This window comes from Copadichromis virginalis, linkage group LG13 (genome assembly GCF_057382275.1).
Source record: "Copadichromis virginalis isolate Kocher_CV1m ecotype Utaka linkage group LG13, C_Virginalis_male_GT1.1, whole genome shotgun sequence".
Classification (NCBI taxonomy): domain Eukaryota; kingdom Metazoa; phylum Chordata; class Actinopteri; order Cichliformes; family Cichlidae; genus Copadichromis; species Copadichromis virginalis.
In genome coordinates this window covers 28,797,011-28,821,008 of record NC_140630.1, presented here as the reverse complement: position 1 = coordinate 28,821,008, position 23,998 = coordinate 28,797,011, and the positions used below count along the sequence as shown (strand labels likewise).

Genomic DNA, 23,998 nt, shown 5'->3' with positions numbered 1-23,998 from the left:
AAACGGATTAATTTCCTTTTTTAAGTTTCAAAATAAAAGATGCAAACTTTTTTGTGTATTTGTCACGCTTTCACGTTTCAGATCAGCAAACTTATTTGAATATAATATAAAGAGCATAAATACCAATTGCAGTTTTAAAAACATAATTTAATTAAGAGAAACTGGACTAAACTTTCCAAACAAAATATGTGATCAATCGGAGATAACTCCTGATTTAACAAGAGTTAAAACTTTAACAAGAGTAAAACTTGTACTCAGGTTACCTTTCTCTAATATTAAAGTCTGTTTGATGATCTCATATGTGTGACAGTGTGACAGTTATGCAAATATAAGAAATCAGGAAGTGGGCAAATATGTTTTCACAGCACTGTAAATCTTTAATGCATTAATGCTGTGTGTGTTTTTTAATATCTATTTCTCCTGACCTTCTTATCTAACCTGTTATGAACATAAGCATAGCAAAGGTTTATTCCACAAATGCATCCCACATCACATCTGGCCCACTCCAAGTTAAATCCCCAAGCTGACTTTTTAAGACAGTAAACACATTTATTGAGAAGAAAGAAGCATCAACGGGAGAATGCATCGGTGGCTGTGGCACTTATAGGTCCTGGATCCTGAGGGTGGACCTTCACACAACATAAGCAAGCAAAACTGTCCAGTAGATAGAAGGCTTGTTCACCCTGCAGTCGTCTGCTGCTCAAAAAGACAGTTACAACAACGCAGGCTGGGACAGAGAGGAGGAGCACCTTTTACATTAAAGCTTTAATCAAACATTGTATCTGACTCTGAACAGAAAGTTAACAGCAAGTTGGCACCTTTGATTAAAATCTTTTTTTTTTCTTTTTAAAGATTTTAAAAAGCTAATAACAAATGCATAAAAACAAGAAGCACTGGCATTTTTATGTCTGTCTTGCAAGAAAAGTTCAGTCCCGACCTCCAGTTGTTACATACCTATAAACATATTGGCTGGAGACCTTTGTTGCATACACTTTGTTTTGTGGAGGGGAATGGGTGGAGTAATTGCTCTAGATCCTAAAGTTTAATTATTACCTCCAATTCTATTTAAATTGTAATGCAATTCACAGGTGACAGATTCTTTACGAGATCGCTTAAATGACAGGGATAGTCCATGGGTGCTGGTCAAAAATTCCTTAAATCTCTTCTGGCTTTCATTTCAGGACCTTATTGCCTAAAACACTATTTTTTTGATTCAGACTTTTTGAAAGACTTTTTGTCTCCTGCACATGGGTTGTTCCAACTATTCATATATCTAGCTAAGTCGCTAATGGCTAGTTTCAAACTGGTGATTTGCCGAACTAAGTTGCACCATTTAACATTTAAAAAAAAATCATCTAAGCTTGAAAAGGCTTTAGTCATTTGGGTTGAAATGGTTGTGATACGATCTGAAGAATATCACATAACTTTATCAAAAATGCCCAAAACAACAGTTTCAGAAGGCTAAGTAGTTGCTACATTAAAACAAGCACCAATCGGTGATTATGCTGATCTAATTTACAATATGTTTGACATTTAATGCTATTGGCATAACATTTTGTAACTTGGAAATTATTTGAAAGTGTAAGAGATAATTTTCCTCATCTTATAAATAGCTTAATAAACATTATTTTGAAATATGGTCAAATATGTCAGCTATGAAGCTAACATTAGCCTTTTCAGCTAGCTGACATATCTTACATTATTTTGCAGCTACTAGGCCATTAGGTGGAAATATTTAGTGACAACAAATGTCCTTGTATGCAACTACTTTTTGTGGTGCAACTTGATGTAGTAATGAACACATCTCCAAAATGTAACGACCTAACTTATAAGTAGGATTAGCAACAGCTTACTAACTAACAGCTGTTGCAGCTAGTTCTTCAACCCTTCATACCACTTCAGAAGTTTGGATCAGTTGTGCACTTCCTAAAGAATTGAAATTCGGGACGTTCAAGGAAACATCCCAACCACTTTTTGTCGACTTGATAAACTCTGAAGATGGTGTGCTACGCTCATACTTGTGCCCGATAGAGCAATGTGCATCTTCTGTGGTTCAGTCGGTCTATTCTGGGATGGGGTCAGTTTCTGAAAGCAGAGAAATGTGCTTGGCTTTGCTAGGAAACAAAGTGTCACCATCTGTGCTTCATGTTGTGCAATAGATGTACAGCATTGGGTCATCTCAGCTATCGGACTTCGATAAAAGCGTGTGCATTGGAGTCTTTGGACGTTGATATGAATCAGAGTTTCATTTCTGAAATGAGATCCCTCGTCTCCTTTTCTCTTTGTAGAACTTCCTTAAATGTCGATTAAAGAATTATTGCAGAATAACAGAAAATAAAGGAAATACATTTATAAGCTCATAAAGTGTTATTTGCACAGATTGACTTTTCATAAACTCTGGATTATATAGATTTCAAAAATGGATAATAAACCTCAGTCTCTGATTAAGACATCAGACTCCCAACTTAACTTTCCGAATGTTTTGGCATGCCACGCTATAGAACATTTTTTCCCATTTTCCATAAGGCAAAAAACAAGACTTTCAAACTTTAAGATCACTCAGTCCTAGATCCAAAATCTGACATCCGAACTGCGTTTGTCCCAACACAATCTTGTGTGGTTTTTCATTAGCAGGTTCTCAAACGACAAATAATTGGAGACAGACTTTTTTTTGGGGCCAAAGATCTTTTTGGAAGAAGTTTTAAACAAAAAGAACTGGGCCCTTATGTCCAGAAAAGTATCCTGGACACCGTCACAGTGTCACTAAAGCCAGCCTCTCTTTCAATAGCTCATTATTTCTGGTCTTTTCTCTTGCACATCTGATCTTGTATTTAGAAATATACTAATCAATAATCTACCTCCCATAAACAGAAATGACATGAGCTCTTTAAAATGTAGCATTAGTCATTCAATGTCATTTTGTGTTTTGTTTTTTTGTTTTTGTTTTTTTGTCCATACATGACAGCATACAACAACACTATACAGAAAAATGATTAAAAATGGTTATAAAAGAATGTACTTCTGAGGCAAAAGTCTTTTAAAAGAAGAGACTGACTTGGGCTTTGTGCTCCTTTGGTAGTAAACTGCAACCCTAACCCCAGTGCTGGACAGCAAGAAAGAGTTATGGCCATCAAAGAGCTCCAAAGTGGCTCTCGTTTTGTCCTTTCAGTCCTCTCTTTTGTCTCAGCTGCTGTCTGTGCATTTTTCTGCCAGTCTTTTGTTCTCAGTTCAGGTTTGGTTTGTGGTTGATTGCTGAATGATCTCTGAGTATATGTAATCACGTAATCAGACAGCAGTTAATGCAGCGAGGCCCCAGTCTCCTTTTCAGAGACCCCTTCTTTCTCTTGGGGGTCAGGATGGCGATGATGGCCTCGTCAAACACCGTCTTCAGGCCCTTCTGGGTCAATGCTGAACATTCCACATAGCAACATGCACCAATCTAAAGAGAACAGAGGGATCGTCAGTCACAGCAACGCAACGTTCAAACGGCACTGACATTAAAATAGTTTGGAAAATGTTCACTTTCTTGTAGATTGGTAGATATGCCAAACTGTAGCACTATCAAAGAGTTAAATACCCAAAGGCACAAAGACGTCACTTGCACAAAACATCAGGAAAAAGTTGATGAATCTGAACTTTACCAATTTAGTCTGCCAGTGTCAACAAACATGCCAACTTTTCACCCTTATGGGCTTCATCCAAGAAAAAAAATGGAGGTCCGGTCATTGACATAGAGATATCTGGCAAGTGATTGGCTTAAAGATCAGAAGAAAATTAAATTCCTGATCTCAAATACATCTATGTAGCATATAACTTATCTCCATTTTCTCTCGTGCTTCTTGGTAAAGTTGACATGTTTGTTATTTAACAGCTTTTTTCTATGGTTTATATGCAAGTGCCACCTTTGTACCTTTGGATATTAAGCAGTCCTAAAGTATGAACTGTAAGATGGATGTAACTGGAAAACAGAGAAGCACAGTTTTCACCATTTTTTTAAAGATTTATATTTTCTTTAGAGCTATAAAAGTGTCTAAGAGTATCTGTTTACCAGTCTGGGTTTTTGGATCACCTCTGCCACAATGCTACGACACCCATCCATTAAAAAGGAAATGTAATAAGAGTGGAAGAGGCTCAGCAGCAGCTCTGCTAGCTAGAAACACTGAATGCTATAATTGTATCAGGCTAGCAGTGTAATCATATATTATTTGCTTTGGCTATGGTTGATATTAGTGGGTAACTTTAGAAGCTAATGGCAAGTGAGCAAGGCCAGTACAGGAATGTTTATGGAGGCCGCTCAAGTATAGAAAACAGCCCGATGAATGTTCACATAACTGAATAAATAAGTTAGCCCTTTAAAGCCAGAAACATTTATTATTTCATGTCCAATATGAAAAAAGGCCCTTCAAACACCTGATTTGTGTAAAAAATTGCTTTGCAAAACGGCTAGACCAAAAACAGCTCTTTAGCGCCTAACTAACGAGCTTTTTAGAGGTTAGCATTCATTGGGGATCCAAATTAAAGATTTGTAAACACTTTTATTTCTTTTGTCGAGTCACTCCTTTGTACTGTCCAAAGGAATCACAGTAACCTCAAACATTTTCACTATCATGATTTTTCAGCTTTTCTTCTAAAATGTTGACTTTGATCTTCACCAAAAATGCCTGTTTTTACTGTGGCCAAACAAATTTATCTTTGATCTGACCGTCCAGAGCACGGTTATTTTAGAAGGCCTGAACTCTGCAACGGCCAACGGTAGCTTTGCTTTAAAGCTCTTTTTGAACAGCAAATACCATTAGTGGCACTGCTCCCAGGTGAAATCTGTCTGCAGTGTAGAACTGTGAAGGCACATGACGTGTTAACAAAGGAGCTGCAAGAGTTCCCTTTATATCTTCTGATGGAATTTTTAGATCATCAGACTGGTTTTTATATCAAAATATCTGTTACTGACTTGAATGTAACAGGGCAGCCAGTCATGAAATCCACACTACTTTTCCTTACAATGGGATGATTTTTTTCCTTCTTTTCTTTCTGAACTGTTTGGAGCTCCTTTAAATAATTTACCAGACTTACAGACTTTGCTTCTGAAGGCCTCAAAATGTTCTTTAGATGTTGGCATGATGGGATCCCAAACAGCAAAGCAAGCAATAGACCTTTATTTATACAGGAAAAGCTGCAATCTATCACTCCCTCAAAGTGTTTTGCATCAATTGTTGGACTAGGATGTATTTTTACTATGTACTTTTTCAATTAGAATCACTTTTGCTTCTTCAAATATGGGAAATAGTTATTTTTCACATGACTGGATAAACTATTTCTTAAAAATATTTGAAATTTACCCTTTAAAAAAAAAAAATTTCTAATCTTGAGTTGGATTATGGAAGATGGGTTACCTACAACAGCAACTATAGGAAACAATACCCAAGGTAAAATGCTGCTCACTTTGAGGAAAAGGGGTCTAATTTGACCCGACATGTTCTTCCAAGTTTCCTTGAGGCCTCAGAAAACTTCATGACTCCATGAGATGAGAATCGCATTGAAATCTTACATTGCCAAAACGGCACGAATATAGACTTTAAAATGAATCTAGGCAGTAATGTTTTGAAAGACTGAGCCTTATTCATGCTCTGACAGGAGTGATTAATCACAGATCGCCTTTGGTATCTATGGTGCAGAGTCTCGAACTCTGCTGGACATCTGTGTTGGTTCGGAATGTATTCCCGGATTCATTGTAACTCAAAGAATGCGCAAAGGTCTTGATTCCAAGAATTTCTAAAGAGACATTCCTAGGTCAAATCAACACACAGGAATCTAACTGGACTGGGCAGCTCAATTCTGCAACAGTGAAAGTGAAAATAGAAGCTTCCCTTTAGTTCGGCATACAAACCTCCTTTGCCAGTTTCTGTCCTTGCTCGGTGGCAATGGGCTTCTCCTTCATGTCATTTAGTTTGGCAATGGTTTTGGGGTCATCACGGAGATCAATCTGAAAAAGATACGCTTCTTTTAGCTGAGTCAACATTAGTATTGCTGTTATGATATAGATTTTATTAATAGCTCATATTTGCGTAACACAGAGGGATTTCATCATTGCATCTATACATAGGAATGAGCTGTAACTGACAGCGCGAGCTCTCATTTTGTAACACAGCCATGTTGGCCCACACTTCCTGCTCTTGTGCAAAGCAATTTCACAGACAACCACAAGTTTCTTCACTCTGCTTTTATTCACTGGAACGCTCTCCACCTACAGCCCGTCCATATCTCAGTAATAACCTGTTACAATCAACGAATCCAACTGCTAAAGCTAACAGGAAGTGGCCTTCATTAACCCATTTCTTGATTGGGGAGATTTGCGGCAGCGTGCACATATCAGCATCCAGCCAGTGGAGCGGCGAGTGAGTTATAGCAGGAACTGATAACAGCGCAGTAAACATCAACTGCCCTCAGTTTTAAGCAAGCGCGATATTGGCCGTGACTTTTAAGGTTTAAGAAATAAGCTAATGCTCTGGATTAATGTTGTGTCATAAGAATCAGTAAACTGTTAATTGCTTCTTTAACAGATTTAAACCTCACATTTAACACGGGGACATAAAACGCCTAAAGCGATATGTGACAAATCAGCCTGAGATCGTTGGTCAGGTTTGTACTGGCCGTTCCATATTTTTGCTGTTATTTAATAAATAATTTCTTCTGTTCTTTGGCTCATCTTCACAGCTCCCCGACTACATGAGTGGCTGGGCTTAAAGCTGCACTAATTAGTACTTTTATAGTGACAGTGGCTGAAAAACATAATTGTGGAATTTGAAAATGGTCTCTTCCAGACTCGGATCTACATCTGCCCTCAGCATTACTGATCACTTTAGCATCTTTCAGCTCGGTGTTTTGGTTTTACAGACCAAAGCTTTAATGTTTCAGTCAACAACTTTACCAACTTCATTACTTCCAACTTGTAATACACTGCAAAAAGCACGGTTCCCAAGTTAAACTTCTCTCAACTTTGAAGCAAACGATTGAAGCGACTACCAATCAGAGTGAAGGATACAGTTAATTGACATATGACACGATGGTAAGCAAATTAGAGGGTTAATACATACATTTTACATCAACCTTATGCATTGATAATATATTTCATGAGTTAATCACCAAACTAATACACTGCATGACTCATGATGTAATCACAACACCAGTGCAAAGCAGAAAAAACAAAGTCTGGATGGTGTTTATACTGAAATAGGCTAATTTCTAAGTTGAAGAAAACAGTGTAAGAAAAAGAAAATACATTGTTCTTTATCACTTTTCAACTTTCTTGGTAAATGGTAGGTTACACCACTTTTTTATCCCCCATATAACTAAATAACTGCATGAATCAGAGAAACACAAATAAATCTAGAGTCAGCTGTGGAGTACTACAGTATTAGCCAGACAGCTAATATCTAATTCCTCCATGCTACCACCTACGGTCTATTTCAGCACCTGTACTTTTAGATATGCGCCTACTCTTAGTTGTGTCTTAGTCCTCTTTAATGGGCAGCTGCGATGTTTTGTCATGTTCCCACCGTTCTCAAAGATACCTTGCCTAAGTAATATTAGGGCTGCAATTAAAGATCACATTTAACATGGATGAAGGTGCTTCATGTTTTCCCAGTTGATCAGTTATCATCATTTGTCTTTTTTATGTGTAATCTAATACAATATTTTGTTTATAGTCATTTATAAAGAAATGGGTTTGATATTATGGTGTTTGGTGTGAAAAAAAAAATAGCTTAGTGGAGCAGAATGGATAGATGGATTATGCTAGGTGCTGATTTATTTTATGAAAATCTAGCTGTTAATAAAATAATGGCTTCAACTTTTAATACCACAGCAAAGTTCTGCTGTCTTCTGAATGTGAAATTTTCCTTTATTTCTCATACGTCAGCTCCTCAGCTGAGCTCTTATTACAACAGCAGAGATGTCAATCAGATGCTTTTAGAAAAGAGACACGAGGGTTATGTGAAGTACAGCAGCTCAGTGTGTGAATGTAAACACAGACAAAGGAGGCGGATTATGAGACAGAAGCACAGCGGGAGGATTACTTGACAGCTACAGACGGAGGAATGGAGAGATTGCTTTGTCACTGTAGCTAACTGCAAGGATGCAACTAGCATGCTAACAAAGCTTTCTGGTAAAATTTACAAAACTGTGTCCCAGTTTTTTCATTTTTTGTTGTGTGTTTGTTTGTTTTTTTTTTACTGTTTTTATATTCCATATTATATATATTCATGTTAGAGTAACCAGCATGTTTGTTAATGTACAGCAGCACTTGCTATTGGCATTTGTGCTAACGCTAAAATTATGTAATCTCGCTTGTGCTAATCATCCTTATGTTAGCGACTGAGAATCATTCCTTTATGTAAGATAACATTAGACTTGACTTACACTTGCTCACATAACCTTATAAAAACAAAACCTAAAAAAAATAAATACATCCAGGAATATAAATTTACTTATAATAAGTAAATTTTTAATTTAAATAATATTTATTAGTGAATTAATGACGACAGGCATTTTTTTCACTGATCTTATGCCCCTTTCCCTGATTGTATGTGCATCTTCTCACACACACAAACAAACAAACACACTCACACATACATTGTGGGTAGAGTGGAACTGACAGGATACAAGTGAAGTGAAATAATGTTAATCAGGCCGTTGACAGCACATAATGTTACCATAAGAGCAGTAAAATAAGTCTTCCGCCAAGCTTAATAAGAATGAGAGCGAGAAACCGGCAGCGACACCACTGTCACCAATAAAGCAAAAAACTATAACAAAGCTGTGAAGGAAAGTGTAGTTGCACCACCTCCATGTATGTATATAAAGTGGACTTCCACGTTGTCACTGTTGTACTTGGTCTAGCTTTCTGAGTCAGGATCAGACTGATACTGGATGAAAATGATTAAAGTTTGTTCAATATGTCTAAGTAACTGAGTTTATTTTTCATTCCTTTTCATCTCTATCTGAAAACATCAGGTATGAGCTCAACAGTGTATTCTTCTCTGGTAACCTCATTTCATTCCAGCGTGTCAGAAATGACAAATGCAGGTACATCCACCACATATGCGCAAAGCAGCTGAGAATGGGAAGCGTCTGTTACGTGTTTCCAGAACCAACCTGCGTGCCGATGAGCAAGTAAGGGACACTGGGAGCGTACTCCTGCAACTCGGGGACCCATTCTTCACGCACATTCTGGAAGCTGGCGGGGTTGACCACAGAGAAGCAGATGAGGAAGACATCGGTCATCGGGTAGGACAACGGCCTCAGGCGGTCGTAGTCCTCCTGGGAGAAGACAGAGCAGCACCAGTTAACAATCAGAAGATATGATTCACTCCTGTTCCTCACATCTGAGAAACTCTTACTCATCGATTATTAAAGGATTATGAGATGAGCTCAGAATGATGACCAGAGAGCTACACAGTGCCAAAGTGGCTCCTGAGCCGTGTTATGTGCATTAGGGTCAGAGTTAAAACAAGAAACGAATGCCAAGAAGATGACGTTAATGTGAGAGTTCCCTTTCTGACAGACAATCAGTTATTATATCACATTTGCAGTCCTCTAATGCGAGCTGAGCACAAGGCATCACCACAAGATGCTGAGAACCAGACACACTGCCATCTCCGATATCTGTGTGGTGTAAATGACCAATTCACCAATGCAACACTGCCCTTTGTGAGCCAGATCAGGCGCTCCCTTGTCCTCGCCAAAGATGAAGTCTTTTCGACATAGTGTCTGAGTTGCGCTCATATAAATATTCGCGACCTATCTCACGTCTACTGATGGCACGTTTTTCCTGCCGCTGGTTAGAGACATGGGGAATCAATGAATCTCCCGTAAGGAGATATGACTCAACCAGACCAACTTGACTGAGTGAATCAGTCTCAGTTCTGTCACTTTTATTGTCTGCGACACTGAATTCAAGAAGATTGAATACAACGTCTGACCAAGATGCTGCAAAAGGACAACCAAACACTGGAATTAAACTCTTTCATCTTGATGCCTTCAGCGAGTTCAATTCTTTGCCAAAGCAGACAGCACAGTGTGCTATCACCAAATCGCCTATAACTCAATTACAAACCGCTGGGAATGGCTTTGCAAATGAGCAGAATGACAGGAAACTCCTCAAACAGCAGTACATCAGCCAGGCAGAGGCGTCCTCCTTTTTTGTCACCCGGGTAATGGATTTAAGATATACAGACTTTATATTGAATTGGAGCAGATGATAAAATAAGCATACAAATCTTCAAGCCCTGTGCTCATGTTGTGCATTAGTCAACAATGCCTCACTGGAATAGGTCAAGTGGATATAATTCAATACTTTACGAGTATTTCATCCTCTTACTTCCAAATGAGTGCGATATTTCACAGATGGGGCTCATGCAGGGATTTCAAACAACTCTTAGAGGCTTTTTTTTCTTAAGCTATGTTCACACAGGTACCGCAACCCTGAACTTTTCTCTGCAATACCAGATAAAAATACACGTAAAGCTAATCGGATTGGAGATTGCTGCTCACCTGTGACTTCCCAAGCACAAAGCGTGTGGGATTCTTGGATTGCATCAATGTGCGATTAACAGATTAACCACTGGCATCATGCACGCTGCCTCACGCAGGTTCTATTCAGGCTTCTCCATTAACCAAAACACATAGAACATTTCCAGTAGTGACAAAACATTAAAGCAGAGCGCTTCTTGCCGTGTGCCACATCTGAAAAAAAGACATCTATAAATGTGGTAAACACTCCGACCTGATTTTCAAGATGTCCTTATTTCATGCGTAAAAAATTGCCTCAGAGTGCTCGGGGGAGTTGAGTTTTGTTACACTGGCTGGTTGAGTGTTTTGACAGCACAATAAGTTAAGTACATTTCCTGTGTCATCTTACCTGACACTAGCTGAACCTCCGCACCCGATAAAACCATTTTGAGTGCAAACTATCCGGTGCTTGTAGCAAACCTGAGAGCAAAATTAATAAGAATAATCTTTAAACCTTGTGCACGACACATGTTATACAGTTTAGGCAAAGGTGAAACACGAGCATGACTAAAATGATCTGATGGAAAGTTTCTCAGCTGTCAGATTTTGCAATTATTTGCACACTGTCAGCTATAGTATGTTACACATGAAGTCCAGGTATATAATTTCTTAACTTTAGAGCGATATTTCCAGTGGTTGACAAAAATAAATTTAAAGCCTATTACCAGGATTATCTAAGAATAAACCGTCTCCAACAGACATGTTATTTCACAAGTAAGAAGGAAAAACCATCATACCGAGCAACTAATGAGAAAATGCCGGTGAGCTGTATTATCAGTGTTTCATAAGCTTTACCTAAAATAAGAAATGACATCGGGATATTCCTGTGTCTGCTGCCTCAGTTTTGACCGGATTTAAAAAATACTCTGAGAACATCGACCTCAAAGTGCATTACTAACCTGCACTACACACATTTAGTGCATATCAAGGTGTAGAACTCATTCTGGGCACTGCTACAACACTGAGATGTGGCAATATTGAATTGTTTAACCTTCATGTTCAGCGTCATTATGATTAAGGATCATGACTTGTCAGGTATTTCATTCTTTGGGTTAGCCAACATTTAATAAACCTGTCAGGTCATGCCTATCCATTAATAATGACTCATTTGATACAAAAATAGTAATAAACAATGAAAAAAATCTGATGTTTGGTGTGAGCAGCTTTGGTCTTTAAAACAGTACCCGTTGTTCCCTGCACACCAACTCATAGCTTGCAGGTAGAATGGACTGTTTTAGATCTTTAAGTATTTTTTGGTTCTTCATGTAATCCAAGATTACACCTGGTTTTTCTGGGCCTAGAAGCGACTTTATTTGAATTAACGGGAGCAGTGTTATCAGGTAACAATTCAGATATTGTTAAGAATGGCACATCCATAGACTGTTTTGGTGTAAGGGTGCTGCAATGAATATTTAGTGCATCCTGGATGAGCTGATAGTGACATTAACTTGCTCTTACAGCCTTCGAGGTCACATCTGATTTTAAAAGGGTTATTTCTTTAAAAGTGATGGAAAGAGAAATTTGCCAAATGTTTTAAAATACATGACTTAATATAATGTTTTACATACAAAACATAGGATGTTCACAAGTGTCCCCCCTCCAGACTCGTCTCATACCTTGGCGAGCACGTCTGGGGTCACTGCTACCAACTTTCAACCACGTCAAACTCACGAATCCGCTCTTTCTAACAGTACGTGTTTCGATTATTACCTGTAGAGGGTTGCAGAATTAAAGCACTTTGAATTAGTCTTTTAAATACACCCTGTATAATAGTATGAGTCAAACAATTTAAAAGTCACACATCTAAAGCCACGTATTTAACGGGTGAGGCAACTGTTTGAAGTGCAACTGCATTAACGGCGAGGAGTCCGTTGATCAGGCGCTTGATTATCAATACGATTGCTTCAAAGTAATACAAGAGAGAAGCAAATTCTACCCGCCCAGCAAAGACACTGAAAAATGTTGAAGGTGACTTTGCCAAATAATATTGATTAAAAACTGAAAGACGAAAAGCATCTTATCAGGTTAGTGAAGAGACGTCGAGAAAAAGATGCCTTTTTGTTTAATTTTTAATGGCATAAACAGATTTTTGATACTCTGTCGGCTGTGGATGTTCTGTTCACAGAGGCATAGGCATCTGCATTTCTGTAATAGCATCTAAATATGATCTAGATATCTGGTTGAAATTCACATTTTTACTTTTGGTGGTGGTGCTGGGGACATTGTCCACCTCCATCAGATCCTACACTATGTCCATTTAGATTATTTATTTCCTTTGCCTTTATTTCCTATAACCTTTGCCTGCACAAATGAATCCGATTTCCCCACAAGCTGCAGACGCAGTGGAAGCCGCTCAGCAGTTTACTGTAAACAGGCCCGAAGCTTGTTTGATACCCATCTCTGTACAGTTTCCTCAGCGCACGGCAAACACAGCAGCCATTCAGAGTCTTCACAGTGTATCGTCCAACACGTCTCCAGCGCTCAATCCCGGATTTAATGAACAGAACTGTTTACACCATCGCTGCCGTGAAGGTGCTCTGGATAAAAGTTTCCATTAAAAATATGTCCCACATTTTTATTAGTTCAGTCCAGCAGTTCATGAGCGCATCGCAGACACGCTGCACAACGATCTGTCCAAGTTAGCCGGGAGTGTACCGTAAATATTATGATCAGCGGGAAAGGAATGATGGAGGGGGGAAAAAAAGGGGAACAGGAGCAGCTTGTGCATGTGTACATTAAACTCTATCAGCGTCTGTCTATACATGCCCATACACTTCCATCAGGGCCAGACTCAGCGCCTTCAATGAGCCACTGTGAGCGCTCGGCTGTGTGACTGCGCTCTGTTGACTCAGTGACATATGAGTGCTATATCAGTGAGTCATTCCCTCCTCCTCTCCATCTCCACAACTCTCTCTCTCTTCTATCTTTCTCCCTTTCTACTTCCATCGCCTCCTCGGGGCTCTATAAACCGCCTATATCAACAGCGTCAGAGACGCTCGCTCTAACATGGCTGCCGGGTGGGAAAGCAAGCCCAGGCAGAGACGCTTCTGATCACAAAGTTCCGACTCCGATCTGCCAAGCTGCACATTTCAAAATACTTTATTTCACCTCGGGAGTAAAAAAAAACAGCAACAAAAAAAAAAAAGGGAGGGGGTGGTGCCTTTTTCTACTCCCACTAATGGCGATTAATGATCATTAATCACGGACTGAAGCTCTAATGCACTCTGTCCATTCATGCCTGTACAGTGAGAGCATCCTGCCATAGTTCATTCAAAAAGTTGGCTGTTCAGCGTTTCTATTTATAGATGTTAATGACAGCAGTAAATAGACAACAAAGAAAGAAAGAACAAAGATTTTATTAACACTAATATATAAAACTGACAGTCCAAATGTATATCAATTCTTTACCACAGGATGCAGTGTGTTTTGATAATGGAGCATTTTGGTTATGGCCTTAAGGGATAATCCACTAATCCAAGCGCTTACTCACTCAAATGAATGAACAAATTTGGAGAAGGAACCAAAGGGAAAACCAATGACTTTCTCTATAAATATGAGTTTACTCATCTTAGCATTACTCAGCTAGTAAAAACAGTTTGTATGATTTAGTATTTAGTATTTATTTTATTTATTGTCATTGACCTGTCCTGGGGCAACCATATCACCTTAGTTGCACGGAAGGCCGAACAGCGCCTCTACTACCTGAGGAGACTGCGGAGCGCACACATTTCCAGATCTCTGATGTTGAATTTCTACAACTGTGCCATCAGCAGCGTTCTGACGTATGGATTTCTAGTGTGGTTCCCCAGCTGCACCAAGGCCGACCAGCAAGCACTCCAGCGGGTGGTGAAAGAAGCTGGCAGAATTATTGGAACAAGTCTGCCAGAGATCAGTAATATCTTCCCCACTCGCTGTCTGAGGAGGGTGCACAGTATCCTGCGGGACCAACATCACCCTGCGCGCCACCTTTTCCACCTGCTGCCCTCAGGGAGAAGGTACAGGTCTATACAGGCCAGAACATCCAGACTGGCCAACAGCCTGTATCCACAGGCTGTGAGGCTCCTGAATTCTGCCCCCTCCCCTCTCTGCCCCCCTCTCACGGACAATAACCATATCCAACTTCTTAATAGCACTGAACTGGTCTGCATTGGTGCATCATATCTTTATTCTCTTCCCCCCCTGCCCCCCCCCCTCTTTCTTAAATAGACATCCATCATATCTCACAGTACAATAATATTGAACGGGTTGCATTGTTGCATTTTGTCATGTTTCTCAGGTCTTTGTCTGAATGTCCTATGAACATTACCTGTCTTGTTCTCATGTTGTTGCTAAGGATTGTCTCATTGCACTGAAGTCACACTGGGTTAAATATTTACACTTGGGTTTTAAGGGTTTTATTTGTTTTTTTTTGGTTTTTTACGGGTTGTACGGAAGCCCCAAACGCAAAAACAGTTTGTATGATTTCCTCGTACGTTAATATCGAGCTTTGTCAAGACCCCGATGATGTCACAGGAGGTCACCTCAGGTCCTACACTCGATCCTGCTCTGTGTCGTTTGGCTTTGATTTTGAGCCTTTTTGTTCCTGCTGCAAAAAGCAAAAAAAGGAAACAAATTCTCCGGAGGACTAAACGCACGTGAATCCACAGCTGCGAATATTCACAAACAACCATTTCGCAGTATGTAACAGCATGTCCTCAATTTGCAGTAGGAGCAAGCATGCTCATGGCAACGTGCCTGAGTCAAACGCTGGTCAGGTATTCTGGGAGTTGGAAAAATTTGCATGGCGGGAAGGGAAAGCGTTACAACATAACAGTGGATTCCTACACTAAACACTGTGCCAGCGCCTGTATACGCGAAAATAACTGACTCCATCCATATTACCACTAACTGCAAAGTTGTTTTTCATGTTATTTTGACTGGGACCCATAATTACACCAGACACCTACCCAAATATGTGGTCACTGGTTAGGTGTTTGGTGTTCCATTTTGCATTTTCAGATATTCACTATAAGCAGCTTTGTGGTGCAGTGGTTAACACTGTCAAACCACATCAGGAAGATTCAAACCCTCTGGTTTGCATGGGCCTTTCTGCATCATCTTCCTGTGTCTGCCTCGGGGTACTCCAGTTTCCTTCCACAGTCCAAAGACATTCATGTCAGATTAACTGTGCCTGTGTCCAGGTGTTAGCCTGGTGACCTGTCCTAGGTGAACCACACCACTTGCCCTATGACAACAAGGACAGGATCCTTAATCCCCACATCCATCCCTGAACTGGATGAGCAGAAGAAAACCGACAGATGTTTTCATTCTAGACTTGAAAATCATCACCTATTCACTCACAGCAGGCCTCCAGAGAAGCTGGCGTATTGGGATCACAACACTATGTACATGCTGGGAATCAGTCCTATGCGTCTTTCATGTTGTTTTCAGAGAGGGCACATGCCTGTGTTGTAAATACACAAGCTGCTAAAAACCCGTCTTGGCATTGTAAGCTACAAGCCAGATGGGTGCCAGCTGTGCTGCACATCATGGCAGATTTCACAAAGACAAGAAGAGAGTTAAATCATTTCAAAATGTAAATCCTGGTGCTGACTTCAAAGGCCAATCCAAATGGCAGAAAAATGCATTACACACCCTTTGCTAAGTCAGAAGCTGTAGTCTGGTATTTCAATCAAAGTCCAAGCACAAGTTTCAAAGCCACAGAGAATATCCAGTGTTTTTTTCATTTATCAACACCCTTTCATGCACCGGTCTCAACAGCATAGCCAAGTGATATAATGAGCCAACTCCTGCTAATTTTTCCAAAAGGTCAACAAAGACTTTCTTTTTCAAGATTCAAGACCTCTGGGCACTGGTACAGCTCACTGGGTAAAGCAAGCAACCCATAAACTGAAAGGCTGTTGCAGACCCTGAGGCCTGCTGGGACTTACTGTATGCCTTCCCCCTGATCTCCCAGCCTTCCTGTCTTCTCTCCACTGCACTATCCCAATAAAAGCAGAAAAAAAAAACCCTAAAAAGGCTTTGAGGCCTTTATTGTCATTGGTTCAAAAATTCCAACTATGTCAACCTCATATGATGTGACATTTGAAACAAGACAGGACAGAGCTAAGAAGTCCTGAACGTGCGGTCGCGTTCATCATCGAGGAACACTTTCTGAGCCACAGTGCAAACAAAGTAAATATTAATAAAGCAAGTTTACGTTACCAGCAGCATTTAGAACTAAATGTAACGAATTCTAAAGTAAAGCAATGGAACAAACACCTTTCAATCACGTGTTAATTTTGGATCTGGTTTTCCACTAGAGAGCACTTTTAAAAATCCTGTATCGGTCGAGCTCTAGTCTAGCATTTCAGTATTTAGCCTTAGATTTTTATAAAGTGTGATGAGCTTTTTTCACTATTCTGATACTTTATTAAAAGGAGAATCCATTAGTTGCAAACTGACTGATTAATCACTAATAATCGTCAGGCAGTGTGCAAATTAGTTGACTCCATTCAAGAGAATAGCACTAGAGTTGTTCTGAAGTGTAAAATCTCTTTCTGAGGCGTGCCCACAGCACTCCTGTTTCTCTGTGTTGGAGCAGCTGACTGGTGACCGGCTCATGGCTGAGTAAAACCAGTTTCCCCCTCTTCCAAACCCCACTCGCGTCCCCACCTGTCATCCTTTCACCCCTATTGGGTCACTAGGCCACCTTGGGTTGCTGAGTCAAAAAAGACTCATCAGACTGTACCCAAAGCCTGGACAGGAAATGTGAAAGTGATCATAGGAAGTGCATCTGACATGCTGAGCAAATCAGCAACAATCCAACTACAAAGTGGAAGTTAATAGCGTAGTAAGACACGGATCCCTCGGGGTCGCAGCTCCTGAGCTCCTGTCCTTAAGTGTCGTTTCCATTGGCTCTAGTGCACTTAGCATCCACTTCCTGTTTCCTCCTGCTCCTCCTCGCCAGTGGTGCTAGATTTTCTTGAGTGCAGCAGCAGCAGAATGACTGAATGAATGAATGAATGAATAAGTAAAGACTTTCCCCTCTGCTCCCTCGCCACATTGCAGCAAATTAGACTTCACAGACCTTCCATATGGAATAATTCAAAAGGCGGTGCTTGGAGTAGAGACGCAGACAATAACTGGCAGGGAAGCAATAGCAACAACAGATGCGGCGCAGCGGCACTGGGTTCAGAGCCGAGCTGTGATTATGTGGCACTGAGTGACATGTGACACCAACGTGACAGCACAGAGTCGCGACCCCAATGCGTACGTAAGGTTGCTGATAGGCGTTGGGAATTAGCGAAGCATTATGGGAGCTCCAGCCTACGCCAGGAATATAAATATTGCAGGGAGATCGAAGCCAAATGAACACGTGTAGCGCAGGACAGAGGTGGACGTAATGAAGGGCGAGTTTTACATCAACAGGAGAGAAATGGAAAGGAAAACGAAACAGAGGCGTCTGAATTTAACCAAAGCTATTTCACCCCCCCCCCCCCACACACACACACACACACACACACTTGATTAGCCTCCCGCATCTGTCTCTCTCTCTTCCTCTTTCTGTCTCACACACACTATTTTCCTCCCCCTTTCCTCTCTTTGGGGGCATCGAGTCTTTGATCAGACGCTGAAGCTATAAACATTACCAGCTGGCCTTCTGCTCCACATAAAGAGGTCAGCCGAGTCGGGGGCGGAGGCACGGGAGAAACGTGAGGGGGCACATTTTCAAGAGCAGTAACTCTACTCTGGGAGGCCGGCGGCGCCCACAGCAGACATCTGGGAGAACTTCTCCATTTCAGAGACACTCTGAATCAGCTGAAAACAAACCCTCCTCTGACACACACACACACACACACACAGCCTATCAAACACGCCAGAATAGACAAAAGGTTGTGTTCCTCTTTTCACAAGTGAGTAGTAACACTTCTACCATCTGTTTTCTTGGGGGAAAATTATAGCGCAGCCACAGGTAGCTGTTTAAGACAGGGAAGAAAAATGCAGGCTGTCTGCGATCTTTTCCCACTCACAGATTTGTGTGTGAATCAGGGTTTGTGAAGGAAACCAGCTAAATATGCCAAAGCTGACCTTTCTGAGCTTTGCATTTGTCTCTCTGCTGCATGGATCACATCGGAACAGGTCACGAGGAAAGTGTTAATAACTACTCAGCTTCTGGCAAGAGTGTAGTTTTAGGTTGCTGTAAGTATGAGGAGGTTAATCATGCGCGACTGACTGTTCGCTGTCCTGCAGTGCAGCTGAAGTTAGACCAGAAGGCCTTAACGCAAGAAAATCATAGTTGAGTGCATTCAGTTTTTCTCACCAAAGCACACTGTGTGTTAGTCTCGTATCTAAAAAAGTGCTGAATCCATTTCCTTCCTCCTCATTTGCACAGCCAGTGTTTGAGTATTATGAGTTGTGCAATATACAGTAAGCATGCCTTCTTCTTCTACTGCTCAGCTGTTGAACTATTGCTAGGTTATTCTGAGCTGCCAACTGTTAATGAGCAGGAAAGAGACATACCCTACACAGGAAGGTCTATGCAGCTGTCCACATGCTTTTCTGGTTCTTGTACATGCACAAAATAAAAATCTGTTACACACACTAAACTCTTGCTTTAAATCACTACTGGAGGTTTAAAAATCTACAGGGTGCCTTTAGTCCTTTGCTTTAGCCATAGAAACGCCTGAAAATCGTGAAATGATACAAGAGAGGCCCATTCAGAGCTTTTGCCATTTGAAATTATTGGGATTTCTGAGCGCATTACACATAATATGTGGCCTGATTGTCATCTGAGTCACAAACATGATCTGACTAAGCTAATAACACTGTCCAAACAGCAGACTATAGAAAAAGAAAGTGATCTCATGAATTTAGCGATTTGGAGAACCTCGATCAGACATTTCCTGTTGCTGCTAATAAGACTTTCACAATGATGGGGGAATTTTAGAGCTAACAAACAGTTTCGAGTTCATCAGTACTGCTTAGATGTCTTGATTGGACAGCTCTCCCTAGGTCATGCCATGGCATCCTAATTAGGTAATGTGATAAAACTGACTCTGTAATTCCTAAAATCATTAATTTCCTTGTTTTTTTTGTGCTTGATGATTTACTCGTGTTTTCACCAAACCTCTCCAAAGATTCAGGCCATGAAGTGCTACCCTGACACTGTTCTTTAAAATTTGATGGCACAATTATGAAATCCTTTTTCTCAAAATGGCTGTGAAGCATCCAGACTGAGGTAGCAAAGAAAGCCTAAACCACGATGCTCCCACCACCATGCACACGTTTACTGCACATCCAAAGTAGCCTCGGTCATGTTAGTTGGCACAACTAAAAAAAAAACAAAAGAAAAACAAACAGAGATGACGATAACATCACTTGCTCACTCACACTGTCGTCACAGTTTGTGAAACGCTTATTTGGAAGGTTTTACTGCACTTGGGATAAAACAACACTTGGTCATCAACTTCATTAACCTCCTAAGACCCGAACTCTTCCATTGATATTTGGGCTGATTGGGAGACGATGAATGTAAAAACAAAGAATTACCAGATTTTTTTTTACCTAATTTTTGTTTCTGAGAAAAATGAGAGCCACATATGAGGATATTCATTTAAAATGTCGATAGAACAGTAGCAGTATAATGTCCTCGTAAGTGGATATCAGGCCCTTGTAGAGCAAACTTGAGTATTTTGGTCTAAATAACCCAAAATGCCAGGTCCTAGGAGGTTAAAGCCTAATCCTTGTGCAATTTAATCAAGGTGAATAACGTTGATATTTTTTTTTCTTTGTTGTATTTTGAGCCTATTGTGCTTTATTTTCTTACCAGTTCAATAAATGCCTACATAATTATTTACTTGGAATATTCCAGAACCCACACTAACGGTCATCAAACCATAATGAACCATATATACTTAAGTGTCAAATCTCATTATTAAAGGTGCAGAGATCATCAAATGCTTATTAATGTAACAGTGTATCAGAAGATACGCTAAAGCAAGGTATCTGTACCGAATCGGAGGTGGAAAAGTTGGATCAGTGGACCACTAACGTCACTGAACAATAAACATAGAAGAACATGTTACCAAAGGTGAGGCACTGCGCAACTAAACTAGGCTTAAGTTTAAGCTACTGTGTCTGTGCCCACCTGAGGAGATATTTTTTGGAATTTCAACCACCACAAATGTGCTCCTGTGAGTTCTTCCAAAAACCCAACTGCACAGTACGCGGTGTGGATGATGCTGCGCGTCAAGCAAATGCAGACCGGCCGACAAGTGGGCCGGAAAAGAGACGGAGCGGCGGAGTTCGTCAGGAACAGAAGCAGCAGGAAAAGCGCAGACAGTGACAGTGTTGTTTTTAACACTCAGCTTGATGTCAGCTCTTTGTCTGTTTGTAACTTTGCTCTTTTCCGTGGCTGACTCATGGACCGACAAAAGCACAAGAGTAGCCCACAGAGCGGCTGTACGACATATTTTTTGACTGCCCCCATTTGACAAGAGATGCTCTCTGCAGGTAGATGGGCCGCCTAAATCTGCTCAGGTAGAGCCTGCAAGTTACCATCGAAAATGTAAATGGCGATCTGTTAGAACAAACAGTCAAAGTTCACTGTGAAACTACTTAAAAAAATAAAGGTCCACTGCAAACTTCCATGTAAAGCCAGCAAATGATAAGTCGTTTAGCAGTTAAAAATGGTTGATTAGGTGTTGATTAGTCTTTTGGGAACGGTCTAATCATTCCCAGTAGGGCTGTTCGATATAACGATATATATCGGATGACGATATAAAAACATCTATGTTTCATTTTACGCTATCGTTTGTTTTGTGGTGTCGCAAAATAAACTGTTTGTTCATGGTTTTGATGGTCACTGTAGTGGCTATATTAATTTCTTAAAGTTCTCTCTTTCTCTTATATTTAATAGAAACCACACTACTGACGGACAAGCGCCTGTTTTTATTGGTTGTCTTTAGCAACAACGACGGTAAAACCATCGCATGTCCGCTAGTTTATTTTCCACATAAACCTTTCACAATAAACCTCAAGATTCTGTTGAGACTTTTCAAAATAAACGGAATCACGTGAAAAAGTATGCAGAGTATTGACGGATGAGAAGCAAAAAAAAAAAGAGCCGTCAGGTGCTAAAAAAATCAACCTTAGACTCAAACGTTAGAACAGGCTTTTCCCCGCAGCACGCCGTGTAATAAATACTCACAAAGAAAACGGCGGCCGTTACAACCTATGTCTAAAAATGTGTCGTTTCATACATCTGTTAAAACACTCGACTCCAGGTACACGACGCCCAACTGGAAACACTTCACCTACCCGAGATTCACAGAATTTACAGAAAATATTATTTTTTTTGTGATTTATATCGTTATCGGACGATAGAGGTTTTATATCGGGATATGAGATTTTGGTCATATCGCACAGCCCTAGTTCCCAGTGAATAACAAATATTATTTTAGTTTCAAAGGCACAATTTTTGCTTAGTTTGAGGTTGGTAGTACCTGCCAATGTGGCCTTTAGAAATTCTTTTTGGAGCCTTTTTCAGCTTCTTTCCTAACATAATGCTTCAACGACATCCTGCGAAAGTTAAACCCAACACCTCCCATCACCTTTACTGGGACACCTGGATACAAGTAGCTTCACTGGCACACAGGTTCATGTAGTCTCCAAACTACACTGTCAGTATATGTCAAACAGGCATCCAACCTGCAAATGTTTCTACAGATTGTGTTTGAATACAATTCTTTTTTAGTTCTTGGTTTTCATTTTCAGCTAATTTGCTGATAACCATCTCCTATAATCAATAATGAAAAACACTGATGAAGACTTTGCATACAGTCATAGTGTGAAATCTCAAAGATTGAAGCACCAAATTTTGACATAACTAACATGTAAAGAGTTGATGTGCTAACTGCTTCCTCTTTAGCTGCTGTCGCTTAGCTATTCACATCAAACCAAAACCGCCATAAAAACCAAATGACAACTTTTACACTAAAAACAAATAATTCAGGGTCTTTCCTATACGCACACCTCGGTGAGCTTCTGTGTGCTGTGTGTTTCAAGTAGCTTCCTCCATCTGTGTGTACACTGGCTCTTCTGCTGAGGGGACACAATATTTTGTGTGTGTGTGTGTGTGTATTACAGTTGTAACTCTTGCCCACTGAATGGCACATTGTAAAGAAAAGGCCCATGCATTAAGCAGCCCTATTAACAAACCTGTGACATCACTACTGGACATAGGAGCCCTGTTCTCCACATAATAGAACTATTGAAACCCCTTCACTGCCATCACTGTCCACGCCACAGCACACTCAGGCAGTTAAAGCCATGTGCGAAACCCATCACCTGTTGCAGCTTAGTGCCTGGCCTGAATATGAAGCCTGTGGGTGTTTCCAAGGCACTGTTGGATAGTTATTGGTCCCAGGAGCACATGGAGAGACCGAGATAGAGCTGGAGCGTGTGTGCATGTGTGCGTGTCCTTGACGTGCTTGGCACAGAGCCAGAGGAAAAAATAAACTTTACCTGACCAGCTGTGTCATACAGTCCCAACAAGTACTGCTTTCCCCCGACGTTGACGCTCACTGTAAGGAAATGACAAAGAGCAGTTTAGAGGAGGAACCAAGGGGTGAGGGTGGGGAGTGCTGGTGGGTGGGGGGGTCCCAGCCCCTCTGTGCTATGAAGACGACAAACAAGTGGTTTTGATTATAGCAACAGATGCAATGCAGTTGGAGGAAGAGTGGTGGGGTGGGGGTCTCTAAAATCTCTCTTCTCTTAGATTCGCATGTGGCCAATTATCAGTGAGCACAGAGCGGCAGCACCTCAGCATGTCACGCTATTATGAGATAATAAAGGCGAACAGCAGAACTGTGTTCCTACCTGCATAATGATCAAAGACCGTGGGTACATACTCCTCTGGAAAGGCGTCATTGGCATAGCTCATCAGCAGACACGTTTTACCCACCGCACCGTCTCCGACCACGACGCATTTTAACATGATAGTACCGGTTCCGTTTGCCATGATCCCGACCTTCCCAACGACATCATCGGCCCCTGACGCCCTTGTTATCCTGACCTCCTCCTTCTGTTCCTCCTCTTGCTGCTGCTGCTGGGCGGTGATCCCCGCACGGCGGGCATCACCAGCGTCGGAGGCGGACTGCGCGGCTCACCGAGTCGGGCTGGAACTGCATCGTTCTCCCCTCCTCCCCACTACCCATCAGGTTCTTCCAAATGTCAATGAGTTCCTTTTTTTAATTGTATTTTTTGTACGACTGTCAGAAAGAATAAGATCCCCTCGGCCCAAGCCGGCTTTCAAATAAGCTGTCTCCTTAAACCCAATATCGGAAGCGTTTTCTGGGAGAAGCGGTCTGCCGGTACTGCATGTCTACCATGCCCGCTCCACGGTGCAGCCTGCGCTCTTGCTCCCTGGCGCACTGTGCCGCTGGTGGAT

At 40.9% G+C, this 23,998-nt stretch overlaps 1 protein-coding gene across 1 annotated transcript; it reads right to left on the bottom strand.

Annotated features, from left to right (window-relative positions):
• Positions 1-746: 746 nt before the first annotated feature.
• LOC146695906 (rho-related GTP-binding protein RhoQ) lies at positions 747-23,998 on the bottom strand. The gene is made up of 5 exons (XM_085478384.1): positions 23,428-23,998; positions 23,074-23,132; positions 9,151-9,315; positions 5,885-5,980; positions 747-3,439 (listed from the first exon to the last, which is right to left on the bottom strand). The coding sequence occupies exons 1-5, from the start codon at positions 23,567-23,569 to the stop codon at positions 3,278-3,280; spliced, it is 624 nt and encodes a 207-aa protein (XP_085334510.1). The 5' UTR covers positions 23,570-23,998; the 3' UTR covers positions 747-3,277.

Coding starts and splice junctions, on each gene's coding strand:
- LOC146695906 (XM_085478384.1), bottom strand. CDS start 23,569: ATGGCAAACGGAACCGGTACTATCATGTTAAAATGCGTCGTGGTCGGA. Junction 9,316..23,073: donor TGTATGACACAGCTGGTCAG/GTAAAGTTTATT, acceptor GTCTTCTCCCAG/GAGGACTACGACCGCCTGAG. Junction 5,981..9,150: donor ACTTGCTCATCGGCACGCAG/GTTGGTTCTGGA, acceptor TATCTTTTTCAG/ATTGATCTCCGTGATGACCC.